Source organism: Aethalodelphis obliquidens, unplaced genomic scaffold (genome assembly GCF_003676395.1).
Source record: "Aethalodelphis obliquidens isolate GAN/ISIS:26980383/991018 unplaced genomic scaffold, ASM367639v1 scaffold39, whole genome shotgun sequence".
Classification (NCBI taxonomy): domain Eukaryota; kingdom Metazoa; phylum Chordata; class Mammalia; order Artiodactyla; family Delphinidae; genus Aethalodelphis; species Aethalodelphis obliquidens.
Genome location: NW_020837983.1, coordinates 9,755,182 through 9,783,173, shown reverse-complemented (window position 1 = coordinate 9,783,173; position 27,992 = coordinate 9,755,182). Strand labels below are relative to the sequence as shown.

General features: G+C 35.1%; 1 protein-coding gene across 3 annotated transcripts in view; it reads right to left on the bottom strand.

The window, feature by feature from the left end:
• The window catches only part of VPS13B (vacuolar protein sorting 13 homolog B), a 778,894-nt gene that overhangs the window by 209,870 nt on the left and 541,032 nt on the right, over positions 1 to 27,992 (bottom strand). For all 3 annotated transcript variants that reach the window (XM_027131497.1, XM_027131496.1, XM_027131498.1), the window contains one exon: positions 7,464 to 7,601. In XM_027131497.1, coding sequence (XP_026987298.1) covers positions 7,464 to 7,601 — 138 coding nt within the window. The remainder of the gene's footprint in view (positions 1 to 7,463; positions 7,602 to 27,992) is intronic.

The window sequence follows — 27,992 nt, the reverse complement described above, 5'->3', positions numbered from 1 at the left end:
ACATGGTGCTCTATACAGAGAACCTTAAAGTCTCCACCCAAAAACTATTATAACTAATAAATGAATTCAGCAAGGTTGCAGAATACAAGATTAATATACAAAAATCTGTTCCATTTCTATACACTAGTAATGAAGTATCAGAAAGTAAAAAAAAAAAAAAAATCTATCTAAAACTGCATCCAAAAACATCCACAAAACCCTAGGAATAAGCATAACCAAGGAGGTGAAAGACATATACACTGAAAACTATAAAACACTGATTAAGGAAACTGAAGATGATTCAGTGAAATGGAAAGATATCCCGTGCTCTTGGATTGGAAGAATTAATATTGTTAAAATGGCCATACTACCCAAAGGAATCTACAGACTTACTGCAATCCCTATCAAATCACCCATGACATTTTTTCACAGAACTAGAATAAATAATCCTAAAATTTACATGGAACCACAAAAGACCCAGAATTGCCAAAACAATTCTGAGAAAAAAGAACAGAGCTGGAGGTATAACCCTTCTAGACTTCAGACTATACTACAAATCTACTGTAATCAAAACAGCATCATATTGGCACAAAAACAGACACATAGATCAATGGAATGGAATAGAGAGCCCAGAAATAAACCCATAAATCTACAGTCAATTAATTTATGACAAAGGAGGCAAGAATATACAATGGAGAAAAGACAGTTTCTTCAACAAGAGGTGCTGGGAAAGGTGGACAGCTTCATGTAAAACAATGAAATTAGAACATTCCCTCACACCATATACAAAAATAAACTCAAAATGGTTTAAAGACCTGAATGTAAGACATGACACCATAAAACTCCTAGAAAGAACATAGGTGAAACATTTTCTGACATAAATCGTAGCAGTAATTTCTTAGATCAGTCTCCCAAGGCAAAAGAAATAAAAGCAAAAATAAACAAATGGGATCTAATCAAACTTAAAAGCTTTTTCACAGCAAAGGAACCATCAACAAAATGAAAAGACAACCTACGGAATGTAAGACAATATTTGCAAATGATGCAACTGACAAGGGGTTAATATCTAAAATATACAAATAACTCATACAACTCAATATCAAGTTGTTGTACTCAACAACTCATACAACCCAATCAAAAAATGGGCAAAAGACCTGAATAGGTATTTTTCCAAAGAAGACATACAGATGGCTAACAGGCACATGAAAAGATACTCAACATCACTAATTATTAGATGAATGCAAATCAAAATCACAATGAGGTATCACATCACACTGGTCAGACTGGCTATCATCAAAAAGGCTATATATGACAAATGCTGGAGAGGATGTGGAGAAAAGGGAACCCTCATACATGGCTGATGGGAATGTAAATTGGTGCAGTCACTATGGAAAACAGTATGGAAGTTCCTCAAAAAACTAAAAATAGAACTATCATATGATCCAGCAATTTTACTCTTAGGTATATATCCAGAAAAAATGAAAACTCTAATTCAAAAAGATACATGCACCTCAATGTTCATAGCAGCACCATTTACAGTAGCCAAGACATGGAAGCAACCCAAGTGCTCATCAACAGACTACTGGCTTAAGATGATGTGGTGCATATATATACAATGGAATACTATTCAGCTATAAAAAAGAATGAAATATTGCCATTTGCAGCAACGTGGATAGACCTAGACAATATTATGCTTAGTGAAATAAGTCAGACAGGGAAAGACAAAAACTGAATGATATCACTTACATGTGGAATCTAAAAAAATAATACAAATGAATGTATATACAAAACAGAAACAGACTCACAGACATAGAAAACAAACTTCTAGTTACCAAAGGGGAGAGAGAGAGGGCACGGGACAAATTAGGAGTATGGGACTAACAGGTACAAACTACTACACATAAAATAGATAATCAACAAGGATTTAGTGTATAGCACAGGGAAATATACCCAATATCTTGTAATAACCTAAAATGGAATACAATCTGCAAAAAAACTGAATCACTAAGCTGTTCACCTGAAATTAACACAATATTGTAAATCAACTCTACTTCAATTTTTTTTAATTAAATAATAAAATAAAATTATTGGTCCACTCTCTATTTGACATCCTGACTTCAAGTTTACTGTTTTATTTTGATAAATCATGGGGAAAATAAACTATGATAATGCAATGCTGACACTGCAAATTGGAACCCATAAAGCTCAGGAAATGCAAAAGTCAAGGTTCTTACAGTTTTATTAACTAGTTTACATTTCTTAAGTGTAGAAGATAGCCTGCTAGTATGGCTGTAAAACTGAATTAAGATAGAGATAGGACTCCAGTCATTAGGGTATGGACCTTGGCCCTATTTCTGGAAAGAGAAAAGAGGCAAAGGGTTAACTATCAGGGTTACATTAAGAGGAATAAATTAATTAAAATTAGCTTTTAAGATGCTTCCTTTCACCTTGAATCTTCTTGTATTTAAAAATCATATTACTTATTCTTCATTTTCTACTCCAGAAAATGTCAGGGGGCTATTTGTGTCTTTTTCAGGTATCTTAATTCCCCTGAATCAGTCATCTTCTACATATGTCTGGACGACATATGTCATGAGTAATGAATTCAGTAATAACAGAACATAAAAGCAGATTCCATCAAGAAAAGTAAAAATGTTTCCAAAATACACAAAATTGGGGGTAAACTTAAAATTTCTACTTTATATTCATATAAACAAACCTATTTGAATAGTGTGCTACTGTATCTGAGAAGTTTTTAAAGCAATATTTCACATTATTTAAGTATATATTTTCATTCAAATCCAAGAGGCTTGTGGAAATGGGATATTCTAGGATGTTTAGGATTATTTTTAAAGAAAAAATTACAATCATTGCAACCTATAAAACACTTAGTTAATTCACAAAATATAAGAAGAAAACTATACTCAAAATGGGTTATAATCAGTTAAAAGTCAAATAAAATTTTCAAACAAAAATTAAATAAAACCAATCCAAAGCTAGAATGAAATCAGAAAAACTGAAAACTACATAGGTAAATTACTGAACAGGTTAAACAAGAAGAGACTAAATAAATGATTTTATTAAGAGAAAAACTATCAGTGGATAGGTGTTTCAACTAGAGACACCAGGTATACGAAAATAAAAGAAATAGGAAATTACAGTCATAACTTTGTGTTTGATATAATTAAAATTATACGAAGATTGTGGTATGCTAATTAATTTACAACAAAACATAAATGATGTGGAAATGTTCTCCTAATTTGGCATATTTTTTCTTTGTTGTCCTTTAAATGTCATTTTACGGCTACAGTGACAGTGTTCAAAAATATGTCTGCAAAGAAACAATGAAAAAAATACCAGGGAGCTCAAATATTTTTGTAAATGACCCTGAGTTAATTAGAAAAATCTGCACCCTTCCCAGTTCTTCTTCTCATGTGTCAGCTCTCATTAAATTAAAAAAAAAAAAAAATTCATTTCAAAGTTAAGAAATCCTATAGTTAACAAAACTGGGATCAAGTGGGCACATTCCTAAGTTTCTGTATGATGTCATATTAAGCAGTTCACAGCTGAATCTGAATTTGCAAGAAGTATGAATTAGTTTTCAATAGAAGACATATCTGATCTAATGGTAATTTTTTTCTCTATCGGCTAACTGTGCTGGGAACAGGTGGCCCTGCTTTCAATTATGGCGGGCTAGCATGCCAGTGTGAGGCCTGGATTAGTTCACCTTCTCACGGGGAATTTTCCTCGGTTGGGAATGGATTTATTATGGCTTCACACATGGAATAGAGCTCATGTCAGCTGAGGGCAGTGACACATCATATGATTCAAATTAACCTGCTGTGGATTGTTCCGCGGGCCTTAGATTGTGTATTAAAATGACGACATTTAAAAAAACAGCTTGAAAGAAACCAGGATTGCCGCACTGCAATGGTTCCAATTTGTTCCAACTAATCTATCACCTGCTGGAGATATTGTTCTGCTGGGTTTCTGGTAGCTGCTGTTTTCCAGGTTTCTCCAAGCCACTGACCTTGCTAATGGGTAGTACAGTTGTTGCCTCTGAAGGAAGGAGGTCGGGGTTGGGAGAGCTTTGAAGGGGTTTTTGATGTAGAAGTTGGGACCTACCATTTGCTCTAAGGTACTATTAAGTGAACAGAGGAAATCAGGGAATACTCAAGAACACTGAAGTATTTTTTCCAAAAACAGATGCTAAAGAGCAGCATATGCACCACCTTGTTTAGATAAAATAATCCCTGGAAAAAACATCCGACAGGATGAATTCAAAAGCTGTTAAGTTTGCACCTTTATGAAGAAAATTTAAGGTTGGGTAGTTATAATCGGTATTTCCTCTACTCTTCAGCGTCATAACTTCTTTGTTACTGAAACCTTAATTCAAGAGCAAGAAAAGAAGAAACGAAAATATACTATTTTAGAGATGGAGCATTGCAGCATAAAGCATTCTTTGGGAATGGTACTTAAATAAGATGTGCATATAGATTAAAATAAACAATAAAACAATCTTTTGGTATCAAAAGATTCTTAACGATAATACTGCATAAAACTTAGAAGCATTATTTTCAATATTAAAAAAAAGGCCTTTTTATTTTTTAAGGGAAGAGGATAGTATTGGGGAATATTATAAAGCTGAAGTTTGTTCCCCCAGTCTTAGCATAAATAATATTGCTCTTAATATACTATTATGTAAAATCTGGAAATATATATTTCTTGAGTTGCCAAAAATCTATAAAATAATACATTCCTACAGCAAGAAATGCTTTATTATGTCCTGTTATTCCTATTGATCTCTCAATTAATATAGTGTAGCTGTATAGTGAGAGAATACAATTATATTATGTAATAACATCTACTTACATACTTTATATAACAAATTGTTTAAGGAATTTTTTGTCTAAGGTAGTAAATTCTGGAGTAGTTCAAGGCTGTTAGGTTAATGTTCTAGTGGAATCCCACAGAACTGACATATCATTCAAAGTAATCTTCCCTCAAATAATTTATGAAAGAAAAGTGCTCTTGGTTAAAATGTTTTAAGACTTTGAAGAACTTAAACCATTTATTGGACATTGTATTTGATTTTTCATAATAAAAGTACCATTTAAAAAACCATTCATCATTGTTTGTATCATCCCCCTCTCCTGTGCCCCAACATATCTGCATTTTGAGTCTCAGTAATTGTTATTGATGGTATTAAGAAAGTCATATATATATATATATTATTAATATATGAGTCAAATAAAATCTTGGTACAAAATGTGTTATCCCCAGATCAACAGTACCCATTTCACCTGGGAGCTTGTTAGAAATGTAGAATTTCATCCCTATTAAGTCACATTTGCATTTAACCAGCTCCCCAGAGATGCTCAAATGCACACTCCAGTTTGAGAAGCATGGCTGTAAAATAACTATTTCAATTCATTAATTTAAAAGTTTGAATCTCCAGATATATTATCACTATTATTGAATGGGCATAAAATTAGAAATGGCATATATGTAGTTTCCAGTTTTAAGAAGTATAAGAAATATAAACGTACAACTATTGTAAAAATCGCACTTCTGCTACATAGTCACATTGAATGACAGAATGATAAACATATAATTTTTCATTTGTTCATTGACATTTCTCTTAAAGTTCAATTTATTTGGTAGCCATGAAAATATGGTACACAATTTACCACTGACTTGAAGATCCCATCCCTTTTACAAACAAATCAATCAAATGTAAACTAGAAGGGAACTTTTTAGCCAAAAGGTGAAAGACTGTGCCTGAAAGCAAAAGAAATCTGACACTAAAAGAGAGAAAAAAGAAGTAAATGCAAGTTTCCCTGTCACTTGTCCATGAACTACCCTTATGTTCTTACCCTATTTCGTTCATTCCAGCATGGTGTCTTTTGCCCTGCAACTGATGCAGTAAGAAAGCACTGTATCATAGCTCAAATAGCAGATATTTTTTCTTTTTCCTTAGTGGTATGCAAAATGTTTTTTCCTACAATTGATGGTTGCTTGAATTCAGTGAAATATGGTACTTCACACTCACTAACCAAGTATGCGGACTCACACTCCTTTCAATCATCCAGCTCACCCCAAAGGATTCTTCGAACTTTAATGACTCCCTTAGCCTTATCATCAGCTTCTTTACTTCCTTTGCGTCTTTAAAACCACAGCTAGATACTAATGATTAGAACTAGTTCTTCATATTCCTCCTATACCTTTTAAATTCCAGCACTGGAAAAACATGCTTAAGAAGAACTGACCTAGAGTGAAAGGGCCAACTGAGGTGGTTTCAGGCTCTTTCTATTCCAGATGTGATGATGGGCCACCTTTCCTATCTGTAGTCATAGATCGTAAGTGCACCAGCATGCACACAAACTGAATCAGGTCCACAGAGTGATAGTTTTCAATCATCAAAATACATGCCTTGCAGAGTACTGCTAGAGATCTTAAGACAGTGTAACACCATTGTTTTAAATTCGTAATGAAGAAACTAGTATTCCTTTAATGACTAACAGGTTCTGCAGCACTGTAAATATAACATAACAAAAGGGAAACTGAATGTAGTAATTTCTGTTAAATAAATAGCTAAGACCTCATGGAGGTAAGGGAAGAGTAACAAAGAAAAGAAAAGGAGGAACATGAGAAGGAAGAAGAAATAGAGTAGGAAAAAGAAAGAGGAGGAGAAGGAGATGGAGAAGAAAGAAAAAAATCTTTAGTTATGCTAAAATTAGTGCAGTATAAAAGTGATCTAGGTCTTTGGAGTCATAAAGACCAGAGTTTGAATGGCTCCTCTGCTACTGTGATCTTGGGCAATTTACTTCATTTTTCTAAGTCTTAGCTTCCTTATTCATAAAGTAGGGATAATTATAGGGCCTACTTCTTGGGTTTATACAAGTATGTAAAGCACTTAGTACCTGGGACATAATAAGCACTCAATATCTTTTGATATCTATATCTACCTATTTAAAATTGAGTGTTAATATGTCCTAAGCACTTTGCTAAGCATTTGAAATAAGTGTATTTATCTATCTAATCCAATCCACTTATGTATATTATCTTATGTATGTATGTCATGTACCCTATCCACCTAACCATCCATCTACCCACCCACCCATCTATCCACCCATCATCTATTTTATTCTCTTCATTTACAGGGAAGGAAACTGAGGCACAGGAGATTAGATAACTGCCTAAGGTCCCACGATTAGTAGAAAAGGTAGAAATAAAATCTTGAGTCTTTGGCTTCCAGTCAATTATTTTTTAATTGATAACTACTTTTTGTCAGACTAAAGGTAATTTTTAATGTATATTAATATTTGCCTTTTGATCTCTAGAATGGGCAGCCTGAGAAGAGTACACGTCTGGAAGACAAATGAATTACTCATTTCTGGCAAGGAATGTCAGGATTGTTAACAGACCCTATGTACACGTTAATAGACTCATACAAAAAAAAGTTTGAATTACGACTTTCTTACCTGGTCCATTAAGAAAATCTTTAATTTGTAGCATTACAAGTGAAGGTGGAATACCACTTTTGCTGTCTATTTCTCCAGGTACTGTCTGCAACCAAACTGTGCAGTAATCAAGGGCTTCAGGCAAAGTCTTCCCAGGATCTGAAGAGGCAAAATTAAAATTAAAAATGTCAATTACAACACAAACATCAATTTTGGTGTAAGAGTTTGAGCTGATAAGCAAGAGGAAAAAAATGGTTAAAATATTGTATGTAACCTTCATTAATGCATTTGTTTGTATACATACAGTACACAAATACTTGTATGAAGAAAGAGACACTCTCTCTCTACAGGTAGAATGACAAAACCATGTTTTCCAGAACCAGGCCAAAGAGGAAAAGATATTTCAAATCTTAACTCATATCATCTTTGAGTGAAGGTAAAGCTTCTGTACTCTGAGCTGCTGACTGTTAACAGTTGAATAGATTTTTTTTTTTTTTAAATGGGATGTTGGAAACAAGTTGAAGAAAAAAAGGGCAACCTTTTCAGCTTAAAAAGAGGCATATACATGTTCAAAGATGCAGTGGATTAGTACTACTTAGGGGTTATTTGATCTGTTTCAGAGTTTTACTGACATTACAATCACTTTTACTGCTAGCCTTTTGAAGTTAACTTCAGTAGCTTTCCCATAACCTTCTTAAATGATAAAATTGGTCAATCTTTTAATAGTTCCAATTATGACTAAAAGTTGACTTTTTTCAGTTTTGACTTTTTCTATTAAATACTGTGTATTTTAAACTTTTTTTAAGGTTAATATTGTATATATTTTGTAAGGTTTCATTCAGCTATTGGTGATGGCAAATGGAATTAGCTTTTTAATGCTTGGCAATCCACAGTTTTTATTGAAATAGCTCTTTAAATAAAAACAACTGCTGTGTCTTGGCATACAATATAGTAGGCTTTTAAAAATCTTCTAAATATTCACAGTTTTTCTTTAGTTTCAGGATTGTTTTACTCTCTGGGTTTTAATGGCCTCTGAATGTCAATTTTATAGGGATGTTCTTGCCACAGAGTCCATCTATTCCATTTTCAGTTGATTTGAAATGTGTTATTAAAGTGTTATTTATTTTAGTTTTTATTGATTGGATTGCTTTCAAGAATAGCATTTACATACTGTGTATTATATTCAACATATGGTTACATAGTATTACTGTCATATGTGAACCGGGCATATAAATTCTGCCTTGGAATTTGTATTTCTTGACCTTATCATGTGATCCTTATGAAATTTGGCACATATGAACCTTTATGTGATTTCAAAGAAAATACTGAAAGCAATTGATCGTGACGTTAGATCTGTGTGGTAAAGATCAAACACTAAGGTAGTGCATTCTTCTCTTTTTATATGATCAGTGAATTTAAAGCAGTGAGAATATGTATAGTAGATCCATAGTAACACCATACTATTCTGTCTTTCAAATATAATGGTCAAGTCTGGTGAAAGGATGGCAAAACGTCTGTTGCTGGTAGGATCTATAATCAGTTTGTAGGTACTATGTAACCTGCCAGGACCTGAGGGTCTACTTCTAGGTTTCAGCTATGTAGCCATCATCAAGAAAAAGCCATTATTATCAAATAAATAATACTGTGCCAGACCTATATGAGGAGACATAATTCTTCATTTTGAAGATGATACAATCTAGAGAGAGAACAATGATCTAATGGAGAAAACAGATATAAGTGATGTAGCTAAATAAATAATGAACAGACATGAATTAAATTGATATAGAAATATTAATATGATGTGTAAAAAAACTGGCAAGTAAAACTTCGGATGATAAGTAAAACAATTTATGAAAATCACGTATTCAAACTTGTATGGCAGAAAATGATATTATGAATATATAAAGAGTTCGTATAATCAATATAGATACTAATAGAAAAATGGGTTGAGGATAGAATAAGCACCTACTTAATGAAGAAAATAAATAATGAGTAAAGAAAAACAAATGGCATAAAACAGTTAAAAATATAAACATTAAGAGATAGTACATCTTAGCAATAATCAAAGGAAAAAATCTTTAAAAATAAGTAGAATTTTCTACGTATCAGGCCAAGACTAAAAAAATTGATAAAGCCTATGTAACACATACACACACACACACACACACACACACACAAATTCACTGTAGAACTGTTTATCATAGCAAAAAGTAGAAAACACCTTAGATGTCCATCAACAGATTAATGTTTAAATAAAAAATGATAATCCATACAATGTTTAAAAGAATCAAAAACATTTATATGTAACTGACATAGTAAGACAGCCATTTTATATTGTTAATAGTAAATAACAAAGCAGGTTGAGTATTTTTTTCATTTATTGACCATTTAGGATTCTTCTTCTAAAAATAAGTATTCATTTTTCTATTGGGCTCTTTTTCTTACTAATTTGTAGGAGCTCCTTATATATTACAGGTGTTAATGATTTGTTTGCAATGTGTAGCAAATGTTTTCTCTTGGTATGTTAGTTGCCTTTTAACTATATCCTGATGCTTTTTGCATGCATATTTTTTTCTTAATAGATGTGGTAAAAAATTATTAACATATCTTATGGATTTACCCCTAGGTTGATTATATATTTTCCTATAGTTTCTTGAAGCATTTTTAAAATTTTATTTTTACCTTTAGCTGTTTAATCCTTCTGGAGAACACTGTTTCATGAAAAATAGGAAAAAACTGCTCAGTCTCACTGTTAATTAAGCATACCCAAATTAAAGCAAGAAATACATTTTTTTTCACTCAACAGATTAGCATAAATTTAAAAGATTGGTAATATCTTGTGTGTGGGAGGAGGAAAAATTGATCCTACCATGTATGGTGGATAAGAGTGTAAAGAGGGTTGAAACGAGTGTCTACCAAAATCCTAAATATCCATGCCCTTGTAATCAGAAAGGACACTGTAGGAATCTATCTTAAAGAAATAATTAAGAATACACAGAAAATGTCCAAAAGAGTTGACTATAGTATCATGTGAAATATTAAAAATCTAGAACAAAATAAAACTAAATATCTATCTATAGAGAAATGGTAAAATAAATTATGACTACATTGTGAATACTTCATAGAATACTATGCTGCTGATAAAAAGAAGGGAGTGAATCTGATGTACTGATATAGAAAAGCTTTAAGCTGTCCTGTTAAGTGAATAAAACAAAGAAACAGATCACCAGCTTTAGTAAATTCAAAAGTAAAAGGCATATCTGCATACATACATGCATACATACACACATATCTATATATACTTTTTATTCTACTGGAAGACAATCATCTTCAGGATGATCCTAAGCTCAAACTGATATATGGACCTATAATTTATTGAGAGCTGAAGAAAAATAGGACTACATACCAAACATTTACAAAAATTAAAATAAAAAAACACTTCAAAGGACATTTGATTCCTATCTTCATCAAGGTATAGACTGGGGGAGCAGCAAATTCTGATGATGTGAATGAGAGTTTTCCAAGTAGGGGAGATGGGTTTTACGCAGGTTGCAGTGTAAAGTTAAAGGGCCTTGCCATCTGGCACCCAGCACAGGAGTCTGCACTGGGGCAATTAAAGAGGAATGGGACTTAATAGAGTCAGAATAAACAATCTGGCAATAGTAGGAAGGAGAATAGGAATTACGAATTAAAGAAAATGTAAAAGTCTAGGAAAGGTATCCAAGGAAGTAAAAATTTCAATGACTATTTCCCAACGAAGTTTTACTGGTCTAATGATATTATTGGTTTAATATTATTACACCCCTGGTTTAAAAAGTACAGCTGCATTTAGAGGGCTGCTAGAAAAAGAGAATAACTGAAATTAAGAACACTGAGGAAAATACAGGTTCATAGTTGATGAATACTGAATGTATGACAGGGCTGGTGGCTACTCTCCTAGTTTTGGCTAAAATCTCTACTCTGGATATGCCTGTAGTCACTGTGGTGAGATGAAGCAGCAGTAGTAGCAGAAACATATGTCAGAATCCCAGAGAATAGCTCAGGTTTGTAAGTCACTATTTAGTCCCTCTTGCCCTAATGGCTAGATGATGTGGGGCATGACTTCTAGACTTCCTGAAATGTCTTCAATTTAGCTTCTCCTGAATTCCATCATCAGACGTAGAAAATAGGACTCATATTACACATTCCTTGAGGTCAATATAGTTGGAAAAGCACCAGATAAACCAAGATTAAAGGAGCCTGTGAATATAATACAAATGGAGTGACAAATAGGGATGACTTTTTCATACTGGAGGCTCCTTTAGACTTCACCAGTTTTCTTCTTCATACTCAGCGAACACCTATTTATTTAAGTACAGGAAGCTCTCAAAAGAATAAGCTCCTGCTGATGTTGATGAGCACGTTTACATTTACGCTGTTGTCCCTAAGCCTAAGAAACAGGAGAAAGCCATATCTTATCAGGAGTAACAGAGTGTGGGAAATGGGTCAGAACAAATGACAAACTGCTCACAGCCATAAATCTTGTTCAAAGTCACTTAGAATTCACTTCAATGAGACATTGGTATTGACAAAATTATTTGTTTTTCTTCTGGGTTGACCTGGACTCCAAAATAAAATACTTCATCATATTATGTCACAAAGAACACTCAAAGGGAAGATTCAGAGTCTCAAGTCCACTCCCAGATGGACTAAGGTACTCTTGGCTTTTATAGAGACTTGATTCAGATTATATTCTTTGTGCTGGTAGATTACTTTGCTCTTCTTCACAAAACTTTCCTTTCACTTAACTGCTTGGGAGGTCTTCCTCTGACTCTGATAAAGTGATTTTTGTAGTGCTGCTCATTATTTTTATTTTTTAACCCTTAGCAGATATTCACAAAGTATGTCTTTGCTTAACATTTGAATTATATAAAATATAACATGACTCATGTGGCCAAAATGAAACTTTAAAAATGAACTTGTTTATTTTCTTTGCAATCTTCTACTTAAAAAAAATTTATTTTCCAAGCTCATACAGAACAGCTGAGTGTGAAGATTTTGTAAGCTTCCTGATTACTCTGCTTTGTTCTACTATGTGGCAGGATATTTCTTTTTCATAAATGAATTCATAAGCTGAATTTCTGGAAAGGTCCCAATGAGGAGACATTTTCCCACAGATTTCAGTGAGAATTTCCTTATTTTAAGATTGACATAATACTGAACATATAATGAAGTCCAGTTACTTTTATACCAGATACTTCTGTCTAGTTAATTTTATACAAGATACTTCTTTTCTTTTGCCATATGAGTAAAACATTTGAATTTTAAAAAGCCTCGTGTCACAAGAATCTCTTTATTTGAAAGCTAAATATCTGTTATAAAGAGAACTAGAGTGAGACTCCAAACCAACATCATTTTCTTCCTCATTTTCCCCTCCTTTCTGTGACAGTTACTTTTACCAACCACAGGTTTACAATGGAGTTGATAATGCATACCTGTTTCTCCTTTCTCTTGGCTACTTTTGTGCTCAAGAACACCTCTAACAAGTGAATTGGTTAGAGAAGGGCAGCAGGAGAAATTAGCCCAACAGTTATTTTCCCTGAAAGTTCTAGGCAATGTTTTCATGGAGGAAGTTGTAAGTAACTATAGTCATAATAATGTTTTTGACTCTTCGATTCAATTTTCTCATGATACCCTGGGTCTTTTACATTCTATGGAACATGAGTGCTAACTTAAATATGGAGCAATGTCAAGGGAACAAAATCTTCCCATGATGGAGAGTTCTTGTAAATTTGTGTTACCAGAAAAAAATATTAATTGAAATTTGGGGGACAAATCCTGAAAAATAAACTTTTGATTAATTGGGTTTTGGTGTACCTCACTTTAAGCATGTTTTCTTCAGTAAGCAAATAATTTGTCATCTTATTCCTGGTATTAGCTTCTTGCTGTATTAATGTAATCTTGTTGCTGCTTGCAATCCTGGCTAACAAAATCTTTCTCGATATTATCAACAACTTTTTTTTTTTTTTTTTTTTTTTTTGCGGTATGCGGGCCTCTCACTGTTGTGGCCTCTCCCGTTGCGGAGCACAGGCTCCAGACACGCAGGCTCAGGGGTCATGGCTCACGGGCCCAGCTGCTCCGCGGCATGTGGGATCCTCCCGGACCGGGGCACGAACCCGTGTCCTCTGCATCGGCAGGTGGACTCTCAACCACTGCGCCACCAGGGAAGCCCCTATCAACAACTTTTGAAATTATATCATGCTTTTTCAAGCCTACGGATGCTAATATTAGCATTACTGATGATATATAATTAAAATTAATGTGTTCCCTAAACTATTACTGTAGATTTAATTTCAGCAACTTTTGGCTTTCATGCCATATTGCACTGAGTTTTCTTTCTCCCCCACTCCTCCCCGCCTCCCCCAGCACTGAGTTTCCTTTCTCGAGATTTACTTGTCTCCATTTTACCAATTCCAGAAAGTTCGGAAGGATCTACTGTTTAGTTTTTTAAAAGAAAAACAGACTATATATTTTATCCACTTTTAAAAAAGTTTTCAATGCCCTGTTATTATTAGTCACAAGCATACTGAAGTCTGTCATAGGTAATGAGCCCAGGCCTATCCCAGGCTGCCACAGAACCAAAGTGGCATCTATGGCTGCTTAGGGAGATTGGTTCTCTTTGGCCTGAGGTATCCAGAGCTGTCATGTCTATGAAAGAGCATTTAAGTGACTTTTGATTAACTCTTGAGGGACAACTGACAGGTGATAAGATACTGTCACATGCAAGAGGTTTGTGAAATAGTTTATCACTGGCCCAGGACTTACTGAACAAAGACTTTCTTTCATGGAGCTTTCTAACATTTTGTTCTATAGATGAGTTTATATCACTTTATAACACAGGAAAAAATGTAGGGTAATGAAAGAACATGAGGTACACAAATCTCGGTATAAATCCTGACTCCTTAAACTGGGTAAGTTTAATTTTAACTTCCTTGAGTCCCAGTTTGTTTCCAAAATGGGGATAATAAACTAAATTGTGGGGATGTTGAGAATATTATATTAGATAATATATGTAAGTGGTTTGTATGGGACATGTCATGGTAGGAGTTCAATAAACAGTTACTATTTTGTTTCTTAAGCACAAACTCTAAACAAAATAGGAGTATGTGTGTGGTATATCTTTCAAGTGTCTATTCTTCTTACTTTTTTTTTTTTAATTTTGAAAAATCTTTATCACTTATCTAAAATCAGAGGAATATAATATAAAAGGTAAAAAATAAAAAGCTTTGTTTATTCATGGAAATTACACTCAATTTTGATCTTAGAAGCCAGTAAACTTCTTTATATTTGACTTTTAAAATAATAATTATTGAGGTTTGAAATACTAGTCAACCTATTTTACTTCCCTATCAAACACTTTTGGCTAAGGAGAAATTATACACCTGACAACTTCTCTGCATTTTGGTCCTGATAATTATCAGAATTATATTCTCACCTTCTTTCTCATCCTTTAGAAATACTTTGCCTACATATGAGTCAAGGATGTAAATAATCTGCAAGCCAAAGGTGACTGCTTTCCATTTTTTAAACTAGAAGTTAGAGACTCCTTTTACAAAGGTATCTGAGTATATCAACCTTCATACAAAGAAGAGATTGAAATGACACTTTAAAGTAATTTATAAGTAAACATGGTGAGTCCATCAGGATTTCAATTTCACAGGGCTTTCTTTTTTAAGGAAGATCAAGAAGAGTTCATAACTAGCCAGAGTAGGGAGGGAGAAAATACCTAAAGAGGAATTAGGGTAATAGGCAAAGGCTTGGAGATTCCCTACTTTCCCTTCCGCTCTCTGACTTCATTGACAAGACGTTCCTAGATGATTCTTTAGCTGAATCCTTTTATAACCAGCCAAGAATACACAAAGGTTTTCTTTAACAGAAATTGAATAAAATTTAAAGGAAAGCATTTTGGGAGGGTCTATTGTACTAAATCAATTTGCCTCTATCTATGAAATTGATATGGTTACATCTCCCAAGGGCCTCTTTCAGAAGCCATGGTTGTACTTGGTTTTGGAATGCTCAAAAACGGTTGGAAGAATAACTCCCTGCAATGAGTGGTTACTTTCAGAATAGTCACCTTCCAACCACTGTACATGTAAAAGGCAAAGCTACAGGTTTGCTGAGTTTCTTATGTTTTTCTGTATTTATTTTATGATCCTTAGTTTAATGGCTATCTTATTATTATTATTTTTTTAATGTAGCCACAGAAGCAAATGTAGTCCATGAGGGACTTCCCTGGCGGTGGTTAAGGAATCCACCTGCGAATGCAGGGGACACAGGTTTGATCCCTGGTCCAGGAAGATCCCACATGCCGCGGAGCAACTAAGCCCTTGCACCACAACTACTGAGCCCGTGCACCTAGAGCCCATGCTCTGCAACAAGAGAAGCCACCACAATGAGAAGCCTGCGCACCGCAATGAAGAGTAGCCCCGTGCACAGCAATGAAGACCCAATGCAGCCAAAAATAAATAAATAAAGTTTTCAAAAAAAAATGTAGTCCATGAAGCCTCTACAATACCTGAAAATTAAATTAGATCCATAAAACACAGTAACAATGCAATGGTATAACAGCAAAATCAACTGAGAAACCAGTTCTAAATTGCTATGGATGCAAGGTCAGTGCCACCATCTCCTTGTCAATATCTAGGCATTTGACTAACTCCTTAAGTGTTTTTTCACCTCATAAGATGTGACAGGAAGGGGAAGAGGAGATTTCCTGGTTTGAAATCCCAAGCCTGGAGCCCATAGGAAGAGAAAGAGGAAAAGATTAAAATGGCTGCTGGCATGTGTAATCATCAGTGTCCATTGGTTCTTATTTTTAGAACCAAATCTTCCATATCTTGCTAGAAGAAAGTGCATTCTTTCTACTTAATGATGCCAATCAGCAGATAATATGTGAAATATCATTTCAATGAATTCCTTGTATTTTCTACGCTGTTCTGTGTTGTTCCTGATCTCTTTCCTATTTTGTTGCTTTCATGTTAAATTCTAATGTGGGTTTCAGATATTTTATATGACGTCTGATTAAAATTAAGAACAAGGAAAGAAAGGGTGCTGTCCAGTCAAAAAAATGTAGTCAAATAAATTCAAGGATGATCAACTTAACCCCAACTTAAGTCTCTGCTCTAAGTCTGGGTTCTGTAACACTGAAAGCCAATCCAGTGGCTATAAATGATTCCTGCCATTTTTCCTTCACTTTGAGTAAATGTTGATAACTAAAATCGGTGTTAAAAAGGGCCAGAACACTAATCTTTTTATCATGTCCAGAAAGGAAAGTCTATTAAACTCTCCCTTCTACTGCTAATAACTATTGAAGTCCCAACTTATAGCTGAGTATTTCATAGTTCCAAGGTATTTCATAAATATTATCTCATTTGGAGCTCAGACTAAACCATTAAACTACAAAGACTAGATATTATTATAAAGGTATACCTTGTTTTATTGCACTTTGCTTTATTGTGCTTTGCAGATATTGAATCTTTTACAGATTGAAGGTTTGTGGCAACTCTGTGTTGAGCAAGTTGATTGGTGCCATTTTCACAAAAGCATTTGCTCACTTTGTGTCATCACATTTTGGTAAGTTCCCAATATTTCAAATTTTTTTATTATTATATTTGTTATGGTGATCGGTGATCTTTGATGTTACTATCATAATTGGTTTTAGGGCACCACAAACCATGCCCATATAAGATAATGAACTTAATCCGTAAGTGTTGTATGTGCTCTGACTGCTCCACTGACTGGCCATTCCCCTGTCTCCCTCTCCTCAGGCCCCCCTATTCCCTGAGATACAACAATACCGAAATTAGGACAATTAATAACCCTACAGTGGTCTCTGAGTATTCAAGCGAAAGGAAGTGTTGCACATCTCTCACTTTAAATCAAAAGCTAGAGATGATTAAATTTAGCGAGGAAGGCACATTAAAAGCCCAGACAGGCCGAAAGCTAGGCCTCTTGCACTAGTTAGCCAAGTTGTAAGTGCAAAGGAAAAGTTCTTGAAGGAAACTGAAAGTGCTACTTCAGTGAACACATAAACGATAAGAAAGTGAAACAGCCTGATTGCTGATATGGAGAAAGTTTTAGTGGTCTGGATAGATGATCAAACCAGCCACAACACTTCCTTAAGCCAAAGCCAAATCCAGAGCAAGGCCCTAATTCTCTTCAGTTATATATAAAGGCTGAAAGAGGTGAGGAAACTGCAGAAGAAAAGTTTGAAGCTAGCAGAGGTTGGATCATGAGGTTTAAGGATAGAGACCATCTCTGTAACATAACAAGGTGAAGCAACAAGTGCTAATGTAGAAGCTGTAGTAAGTCATCCATAAGATCTAGCTAAAATAAGTAATGAAGGTAGCTACACTAAACAACAGATTTTCAGTGCAGACGAAACAGCCTTATATTGGAAGAAAATGTCATCTAGGACTTTCATAGCTAAAGAGGAGAAGTCAATGCCTGACTTCAAAGCTTCAAAGGACAGGCTGATTCTCTTATTAGGGGCCAATGCAGCTGGTGACTTGAAGTTGAAGCCAATGCTCATTTACCACTCTGAAAATCCTAGGGCCCTTGAGAATTACACTAAATCTACTCTGCCTGTGCTCTATAAATGGAACAAAGCCTGGATGACAGCACATCTGTTTACAACATGGTTTCCTGAATATTTTAAGTCCACTGTTGAGACCTATTGCTTAGAAAAAAAGATTCCTTTCAAAACATTACTGCTCACTGACAATGCACCTGGTTACCCAGGAGTTCTGATGGAGATGTACAATGAGATCAATGTTGTTTTCATGCCTGCTAACACATCCATTCTGTAGACCATGGATCAAGGAGTAATTTCAACTTTCAAGTTTTATTATTTAAGAAACACATTTTGTAAGGCTATAACTGCCATAGATAGTGATTCCTCTGATGGATCTGGGCAAAGTAAATTAAAACCTTCTGGAAAGGATACACCATTCTAGATGCCATTAAGAACATTTGTGATTCATGGGAAGAGGCCAAAATATCAACATTAACAGGAGTTGGGAAGAAGTTGATTCCAATCCTCATGGATGACTCTGAGGGGTTCAAGACTTCAGTGGAGGAAGTAATTGCAGATGTGGTGGCAATAGCAAGAGAACTAGAATTAGAAGTGGAGCCTGAAGATGTGACTAAATTGCTGCAATCTCATGATAAAACTTTAACGGATGGGGAGTTTCTTCTTATGGATGAGCAAAACAGTGGTTTCTTGAGATGGAATCTACTCCTGGTGAAGATGCCATGGAGACTGTTGAAATGACAACAAGGGGCTTAGAATATTACACAAACTTAGTTAATAAGGCAGCAGCAGGGTTTGAGAGGATTGACTCCAATTTTGAAAGAAGATCTACTGTGGGTAAAATGCTATCAAGCAGCATTGCATGCTACAGAGAAATCGTGAAAGGAAGAGCCAATCAACGTGGCAAACTTCATCGTTACCTTATGTAAAGATACTGCAACAGCCACCCAAATCTTTAACAATCACTATCCTGATCAACACAGAGGCAAGACCCCACACCAGCAAAAAGATTAGAACTCGCTAAAGGCTCAGATGATGGTTAGCATTTTTAGCAATAAAGTATTTTTCAAGTAAGGCATGTACATTGTGTTTTAGATATAATGCTATTGCATACTTAACAGACTACACTATAGTGTGAACGTAACTTTTATATGCACTGGGAAACCAAAAAATTCTTGTGATTTGTTTTACAGCAATATTTGCTTTATTGTGGTGGTTCTAGAACGGAACTCACAATATCTCTGAGGTATGCCTGTACCTATTTTAGAGATAAACACTAAGAAATTTAGTTATTTGCATGAAAGAGCCTTGGCATTAGAGCCATGACTAAAAGTAGAAATTTCTGATTTCCACTCCCAAACCCTTCCCCATACATAAATCCCCCCCACTGGCTGGGTTCCTTCTTATTTAACTTTCTCACCACAACTCTCCCTGAGTGATGTACTAGAGTGCCTCCCATTTAAAAGACCTACTTACTTGCTGAGTCCTGTCAAAGCAATAATTTCATTTCACATTACTACTGGCCAGCAAGAAACGTTCCTAGCAGCTAAATTTTCAGATAAATGTTCAAGTTGTGATCATTATGACATTAAAGTCACAGGTTAATTCTAAGCCTTTCCAGGGACATTAGCAAAACTGTTAATTCTAAAGAGACATGTAATTCAATCCTTCTCTTAAAGTCACAAGAACTAAATGAAATCAAGATATGATTTATGAGGTGTTAGAAGCCAGTTTATGATTTTCTAACTGTTGGTTTACTTAAACGTCTTCAGCACATTTTCTGCAGACCTATTCATGAAAGAGTAAAGAAGCCAATTATTATAACTGAAAATTTGCAAACTACACAATATCTATAATGGCACTGAAATGACATGAATTTTTTTTTTTTTGGCTGATTACAGCCCCTATTTTAAACTCAGCCTAAACATATTAACAATGATGAAAAAAGCAACAACCACCATAACATTAACAATTCACTGAGCTCTATGCTGCACACTTAGCTAAGAGCTTCATATACATCGTTTAATCCTCGCAGCAACCCCAGGAGGTTGCTACCCGTATATCCCCATATTAAAGATAAGGAACTGAGGCTTAGAGAGGTTAAATAACTTGTCCAAGGTCACACAGCTGTATGTAGCAGAGCATGGATAAGAACTCACAACTAACTCTAAATCTTGACCTCTAAATGAACTCTATTCCATGTTTGCCTCTTAATTGAATCTGAAGCCGTATCTGTAACATTTATAAAACTAGAAAATGAAGGAAGTGTCCCATACTAGAGGTATCATGACATGGGTGTTTCTAACCTACACAGAAGTTGTGTCATAACCTGCTTTTTTAGAAAGATAAGTTCTAATCAACCGTAATTTCTGTATTTTAGTTTAGTTGATGTTTGAAAAATTACAATAAGATAAAAAGGTTGCAAGAGGGCAGAAGCAATTGTTTTCAAATTAGTTTGTTAGTCCTTAGCACCCATTAACGAGTAATAAGATGACTGTGTACTGAGGGAGCAGTGGGTGGGGGTAGCGAAATCCCTCAGAATGGTTCAACTCCTTCACAATTGACCAGATGGCACAGTCATTTCTTCAAAAACAAACAAAAAGCCCCAAACAAACAAGAAGAAAAATGACTTTTTGAGGCTGCCTTGGGCTGCATAGTCAAGATATGAGGCAATTTCAAATCTGGACTCCATTACCTTAAACAAAACAAATACCAATTTTTAAATATTTATAAACACAACTAATACGATTATGTTAAAACAACTACATACATCTTTATTTAAATGAGAATTGCCAATAATACAGCTGCTACATGTAAAGGTGCTGGCAGAAGATCTCATTTCTGTTAGAGGTTGCTCCAAGTTAGAAGGGCATGGAAAAAGGCCATTATTTTAATATTTTAAAAAGAAACCTGTTAACTCACAGATAAACTATCTACTTGGACTAGACGGAAAATCATTTATAGGTTATTAGTATTAATAGTCATAAAAGAAATTGAAGTTGATAATTTATACTTCAAATAATTTGCCATTTTTTTAAATTATGGAGAGTAACATGAAACACTTGCAAGTATAGCTGGTATAATTTAAGATCACTAAATTATGCAGATTGGGGACTATATTAATGACACTTTCAAAATCATAAGCAATTCTCATCATTCTTATTTCACTTCAGGTTTCTAAAATAGATGTAGATATAGGTATACATAAAGATTCCATTTTATTCTGGGTAGCATCCCATGTAGAATTAGGTTTTTTTAATATATATGTGTATAAATGGTCTTATAAGAAACACACATATGTCTATATAGTCACATGTGCTGAGAAGGCAGATTGACATGAGGAACAATGAGTTTCACAGCATTTCCTCTTCTAACGTGATTTTATAATATATGAAAGAATATCCCTAAGGAACACATTGAGAGAACACTATTACCACCCTTTGAGTATTTGGGTATGTTCTTTGCTTAATGGTGACATGGGCAGAATCAAGTTAATACTGACAACTCCCTGGGAGCAGTAATTATTCATTACAATATATTTAACTGATCTGTGCTTATAGATGTAAAGATATTAAAGTATCACTTTTGGAGGAAATCCTGTATTAAGTTTCTCAGAAAACCATGCCTCCATTAATGGACCAGAAAATATTTTTATTATTTTAAAATTGCAGGATTTCTGGTGCCAGCCAAAATTGAAATAAGCTCAGTACAGCCCATCTCCCATGCTGCTTAAATGAAAACTCAAGAAAAAAGACAAAACACAAATACCTGACGACTCTCAAAAGTAAACAAGAGCAATGCAGACTGGGGAGGGGAGTTAAACTTGCAGATATGATCCAATAGTGGTGAATTTTCTATTTTGTTTTGTTTCAGTTTTCCTCTTTTTCCTTATAACTTTGACTTGAGAGTGAGTCCTAAATTGTGGTGCAGTGATAGCAGGAACAGCCGAAAGTCCAACAGAAACCCTGTCTGGAAGATAAGACCCCTGTTTTCAATACTGTTGGGAAACCAGCTGCTTTTTAGTTTTCTTTTTTCTCTCCTAGTTTTGCCCCAAGTGTGGGCTGTGTGTGTGTGTGTGTGTGTGTGTGTGTGTGTGTGTGTGTGTGTGTGTGTGTAAAGTTGTACAATGCAGTGGCTGTGCTGTGGTGGCAGTGACACAAGCATTTAAGATATTATGGAAGAATTACAACTGTGTTTCATGAGCTAAAGGTAAACATGCTTGAAATAAATGGAAATATAGAAGTTCTCAGAAGAGAAACAGAAACTACAAAAAAATAACCAAATGGAAATATTAAAACAGAAAAATCCAATAGAAATTATCCAATATGAAGAACAGAGAGGAAAAAAGAAAGAACAGTGAATGGAGTCTCGGGGATCTGAAGAGCAATGTAAAAAAGCTTAACTTTGGAGTCCCAAAAGGAGAGTAGGAAGATTGGTACAGAAAAATATCTAAAGAAAGAATAGCCAAAAAGTTCCTAAATTTAGTTAAAAAAATATTTACAGAGTCAAGAAACTCGGAGAACCTCCAACAGGATAAATTTAAAGAAATCAAGCCAGACACATCATATAATAAATCTCAGGAAACCAAAGATAAAGAAAAAAATCTTGAAAGCAACTAGAGGAAAACAACACATTACATATATGGAAACAAGGATTGGAATTACCATGAATTTCTCATCACAAACCACAGAGGATAGAAGAGAGTGGAACAATATCACTGAAGTGCTCAGAGAAATGTCAACCTAGAATTCTATATCCAGCAAAAATATCGTTCAGGAATGAGAGACAGAGAAAATAATACTCCCAGATAATGGAAAACTAAGAGAATTTGTTGCTACAGACCTGCTCTAAAAGAAATGCTAAAGAAGTTCTTAATGCTGAAGGAAAACATACCAGAGGAAAACCCGGAACTTTAGGAATGAAGGAGGAGCTCTGGACATGGTAAATTCCTGGGAGAAATATAAAACGTACTAGTTTTTTCCTCTTTAGTTCTTTAAAATATGTAAGATTATTGAAACAAATGTCAAAATCTTATCTGGTAGGATTTTCAGTATGTGTAGATGTAATATATATTGGGGAAGGGTAAAGAGACCTTTATGATTGTAAGGCTTTTACATTTTCTTGGAGTGTTAAAATATTACCACTAACTAGACTGACTGTGAAAGATTAAGCATATATATTGGAAACGTCAGAGCAACCACTAAAATACATTACAAAGACACACAGCCAAAAAGCAAATAGATAAACAGAATACTAAAAATTATTCTGAATTGCAGCTAGGGAAAAATCTATTACTACTAAAAAAATAAAATGAAGAGTAGTCCTATATCATTCCTCAAAATCCTAGCAGTTTTCCTTAAACCATCCCATACAAATGATACTAAGCTTTTCTAAATTGCTTCTCCGGAAGTAGAACTTACAGTTCTTACTTAACTCTACTTAACTTCAAGCGTTTCACAAGCTCTCCATGTCATGAAGATCCATATCCTGTTAAACGTTCATCATTAGCTATAATAAGTATAATTACTAAATGATGAGAGATGCCTGAAGGCTGAAACTGGGTCTTATTACTGGTTCCTCAGCATCTTGAATATGTCTGATAAATAGCCAGTGTTCAAATAGAAAAAATGAATGACTATTCCCAAAGATTGCCTGAGTGTAGAAATGAAGGCACACTAGGGATCATAAGTTCATACTAAAATAATGTCAAGTTGATTGTCTAAAAGGGGGGGGTGTGATTTTAAAAACCATGCTGATTAATTTAAAATAGTTACCTCGAGCTATAACACTATATTCCAACAATGCTCAAAGGATTTTTAGTATTTGCTTTCAGGGTCTTCACTGCAATCTCTTGAATATGTCAAATAAAAATCACATCTTCATAATTTAATGTGAAAAGTACTTCCATCTTTTTAGAATTACCCAGAGCCAAGCTTAAACAATGAATGAAGTCAGTGATCAAATGGCTTTTACCATTTTTATGATCCTAATGAATTAGAGAATCAAAACCTCTGAGGTGACCAGGGCCTTAGAGGTCTCCTGTGTATGAATTATTTTGTAACATTCTTATTGGTTCCCTCATTAATTAATGAGTTAAGTAAAATCTTTGACATGTTCATTTTGTATTTATATAAGAATTATGATTTTTTTGAAAATTATCTTCTGAACATGATAAGTGTTTTGACGGAGTGACACAAAATTCTTTGTTCACTTTTTGTTCCATATGATTTCCATACAAAGTAACATTAGCATATATAATAATAGTTTGACTTTCACATAAAACAGTAAACAATTACACGCTGTTGTGCTAAAAGTTTTTTTACAATCAAATGTTTCTGTCCTCTTAAAAAAGAAAATCCATTATCTCCAAAACAACCTCTGGTCACATCTGAAATGCTGAAATTGGGTGATCACTGAACTGCACATATATGCTAAAACTGCTACTGGTTGGCTGCCACTTGAGTTACCTTACAAAAAAGGATTAATTTTAGAATCAAGAGAGAAAGTATGAACACTACAGAAAGACATAACATGTTTCTTCTTTCATTTTAAACTTGTGATGCCTTTAACCTTTCCTTGACCTTTCTTAGAAAGTTAGCTGCCTGGTGATACCCCTTTTTGTCCCTCCAATTAAGACATTGCCAATAGTCCCTTCACTTCAGAATCCAGAAATGCAACTGGCCACTTCCACTTTACTCCTTCTCTTCCCCATGAATGTTAGTGTTACGGTTATTCATATTTTTCTCTTTTTTCTTACCCACATGGTTACTATTTCAAAGCTTCAAAAGAATCCTGGACATGGAACACTGCTTTCTTCAGGATTGAAAGTGCTACATGAAGCGTTTCTGGACGACTAAATTGGTAATGGAACTTTGATAGTTCATTCAAGTGGACCAATTTAAAATAGAAATTCCTCAAATCAGTTTTTGAAAAATAACTTCATGAATATTTAATAAAATTTATATATTTAAGTACTGGATAAACTAATTAGTGTTCCACTAGAATATCAAAAGAAAACTTGCATCTTTAAAACAAGTCAAAATGAATTGTAATCTGATAGGGTAGTGGCTTACAGATGTCAACTTCCTGAGGCCAAAGCTAGTTTAAATATTTTTAGAAAGGTAAGTATGGGGAGACGAATTCCAAATTACAGAATGATAAAACTTTAGATCTGGAATGAGCCTTGTTGGTATCTTTTATAATCATCACATTTTACACATAAGGAAACAGAAACCCAAAGAAGTGAACTGCCGGGCTAAGATCACTCTGCTAATTAACAGGAACAATTAAATCCCAGGCTTTCTGCTTCCTAATTTAGTAATCTTTCTACTATATATTGATATTAATAACTAAAGCAGTAGCAGCAAACATTTATGAGGGCCTACTACTTGCTAGACTCAATGCTAAGTACTTTCATTAATTATCTCTTTTCGATTTCATAATCGCCCTATGACATAGATAGGTAGATACACGTCTCCTAAGTGACAGAGTTAGAATTTCAACTCAGGTTTGTCATTTACCAAGAGAGGCTGTACTGTGTAGTCACATCATGGACACATATATGCAAAGTCACCAGTTAAAACAAAGAAAGCGAACCGTTTGCATGGTCTGGAGAGGGACAATGGAGGTTGACTGACAACTGCAATTCACATCTTTCTGTCCATTCCATGGAGCCATACAGGGTGAGAGACTCAGAAGTCCAAAAAATCTTGGTTTTGTATTTTAGCTCTGTCTATTGCTAAGTCTGTAATCTTGGACAAGTTACTTCTCCAAACTTTAGTTTCTTTTTATGTAAAATGGGAACATATTTCCCACAGAGTTGTTATGAGGATTAAGTGAGATAATGCATTTAAAGCCGTTAGTACAATGCCTGGCACAGACTGAATACTCAATAATTGCTAGTTGTACTTTTTGTTTTTTAGCCATTGTATTTTAACTACTTGTTTTCAGACAAATTTCTCCAAATCACTAAATTCATTTTTAAGAAACATGCTAACTTATACTGATGACTCTATTAGCATAGTATAAATGTCCAAGAAGATGCTTTTTGTGTAAGGAAAGGCATCCACAAGAATATTATGCAAAGGATGCTCCTTAGGAGGTATGTAAGACTTTTTCCTCCCACAGGTAAATTCCCTATACTCAATCTGGCCCATAACCTTCATCCTAAACTTCATCTACTGAAATTGGGTTCCACATTGGTCTATGCACAAGGATGTTTTTTTAAACAAAAAATGCTTTATTATTTCAACCTAGGAACCAGTTACAATTCAAATGTACACCTTTGCTATGAGCCCTGAACTTTGCTGAACTTAGTATCTTTTAGTAGAAGCTGCTAAAGCCACCCACCCATAAAGCAACTGCAGCTGAAAGCACTTAAGGAGGGGCTTGGAATTAACTTTTATTCTCCCAATCCTACACCTACTTTTTGCCAATGCTAAGCAGACACCCAAACAGGTATCAGGTCTACAGGCATGAGTCCTTGAATCATATAACATCAACTACTTCAGCACTTCTCCCATCTCCAGTGACCTGAAGTACCCATTATATTACAGGCACTCAGTAAATGAGAACATGTTTGAAGAAGGGAGGCAGTGGTGGCTGGTAAATGTTGAACATCTGGCTCTCAGAGCAGGACAGCTGATTGACAGCATTTGCCAGTATCTGTGGTGTAAATATTCTCACTATGGCGATTTAAACTACCAGTGGTTTAACAACGGTCTTTCAAAGTTCCTAAAAATTTAACAATCAGCTCTTTTGAGCCAGTATGAGCCAGCACCAGCACATCAATGGAGAGAGGGCCAGCAGGCAGCCTAGGAGGTAACGCTACGATTTTCCTCCTTAGCAACTGGCCAGTTACCACCTTCTAAAGTAGAGGACTTGAACTATACCTCTGCAAGAGCCAAGGGCTCCTTTGAACCTACATCCTTGGGCTGAATCCTGACCCTCACACCTGCTATCTACTCTCCAGGAGCCTGCTGTGTAAAATGATTCTCCTTAATGCCAAGAATGAACCAGCCTGACTTCCAGATTGGACAAATTCTCCAGATACCTCACTGCTGGCGTCCATCTGCTACACGAGACCACCTGAGAACAATAAAATGCCTGAATTATACCCGAGCTTGCTAGGGCCCTCTTCCAATACTGGATCTTAAGACGATCCAGCTACCCTCTCTGGTAGTCTTTCCCGCCAAATCTCTAATTCTACATTAACTCAGGGAAAAGGTCTCTGTATCTTCTTTGGCCCTGTTTTCATTAGCTCTTGTTACTTAACAGCCCATACGTCTTAAATCTGAACCCCTGATCACTTTCCTAGTCTCAACAGGCAACAAGCTTCAGAAGTTCAATATAATTATTATAATATATGACACTCTCAGGTTATAAGGAAGGTTTGGATGGGGCAAGGAGAGCCAGCTGGCCAACACCACTAATAAATGCACTTGTTGTAGATGTATAAAATCTTTTTTTTTTTAAAGGAAGTAGCATTTTAAAATTTTTTATTTATTTATTTATGGCTGCCTTGGGTCTTTGTTGCTGTGTGCGGGCTTTCATTGCGGCGGCTTCTCTTGTCACAGACCACAGGCCCTACGCGCGTGGGCTTCAGTAGTTGTGGCTCACGGGCTCTAGAGCGCAGGCTCAGTAGTTGTGGCGCACGGGCTTAGGTGCTCTGCGGCATGTGGGATCTTCCCGGACCAGGGCTCAAACCCGTGTCCCCTGCATTGGCAGGCGGATTCTTAACAACTTCGCCACCAGGGAAGCCCAGATGTATAAAATCTTTAGGTCATCTTACTTTACTAATAAACCTTCTCAAATACACTTAATATTATGCTGTTACAGCAAGATGATTAGGGCAAAAGAATACCAAAACAATAAACTTCATTTTCTAAGGTTTTTCTGTTTTTACCTGAACAGCTGCATTGACATGGAAAGCATACCTATGGGCTATTAATATGAAAAAACACTTTGCTTCCTAATCACTG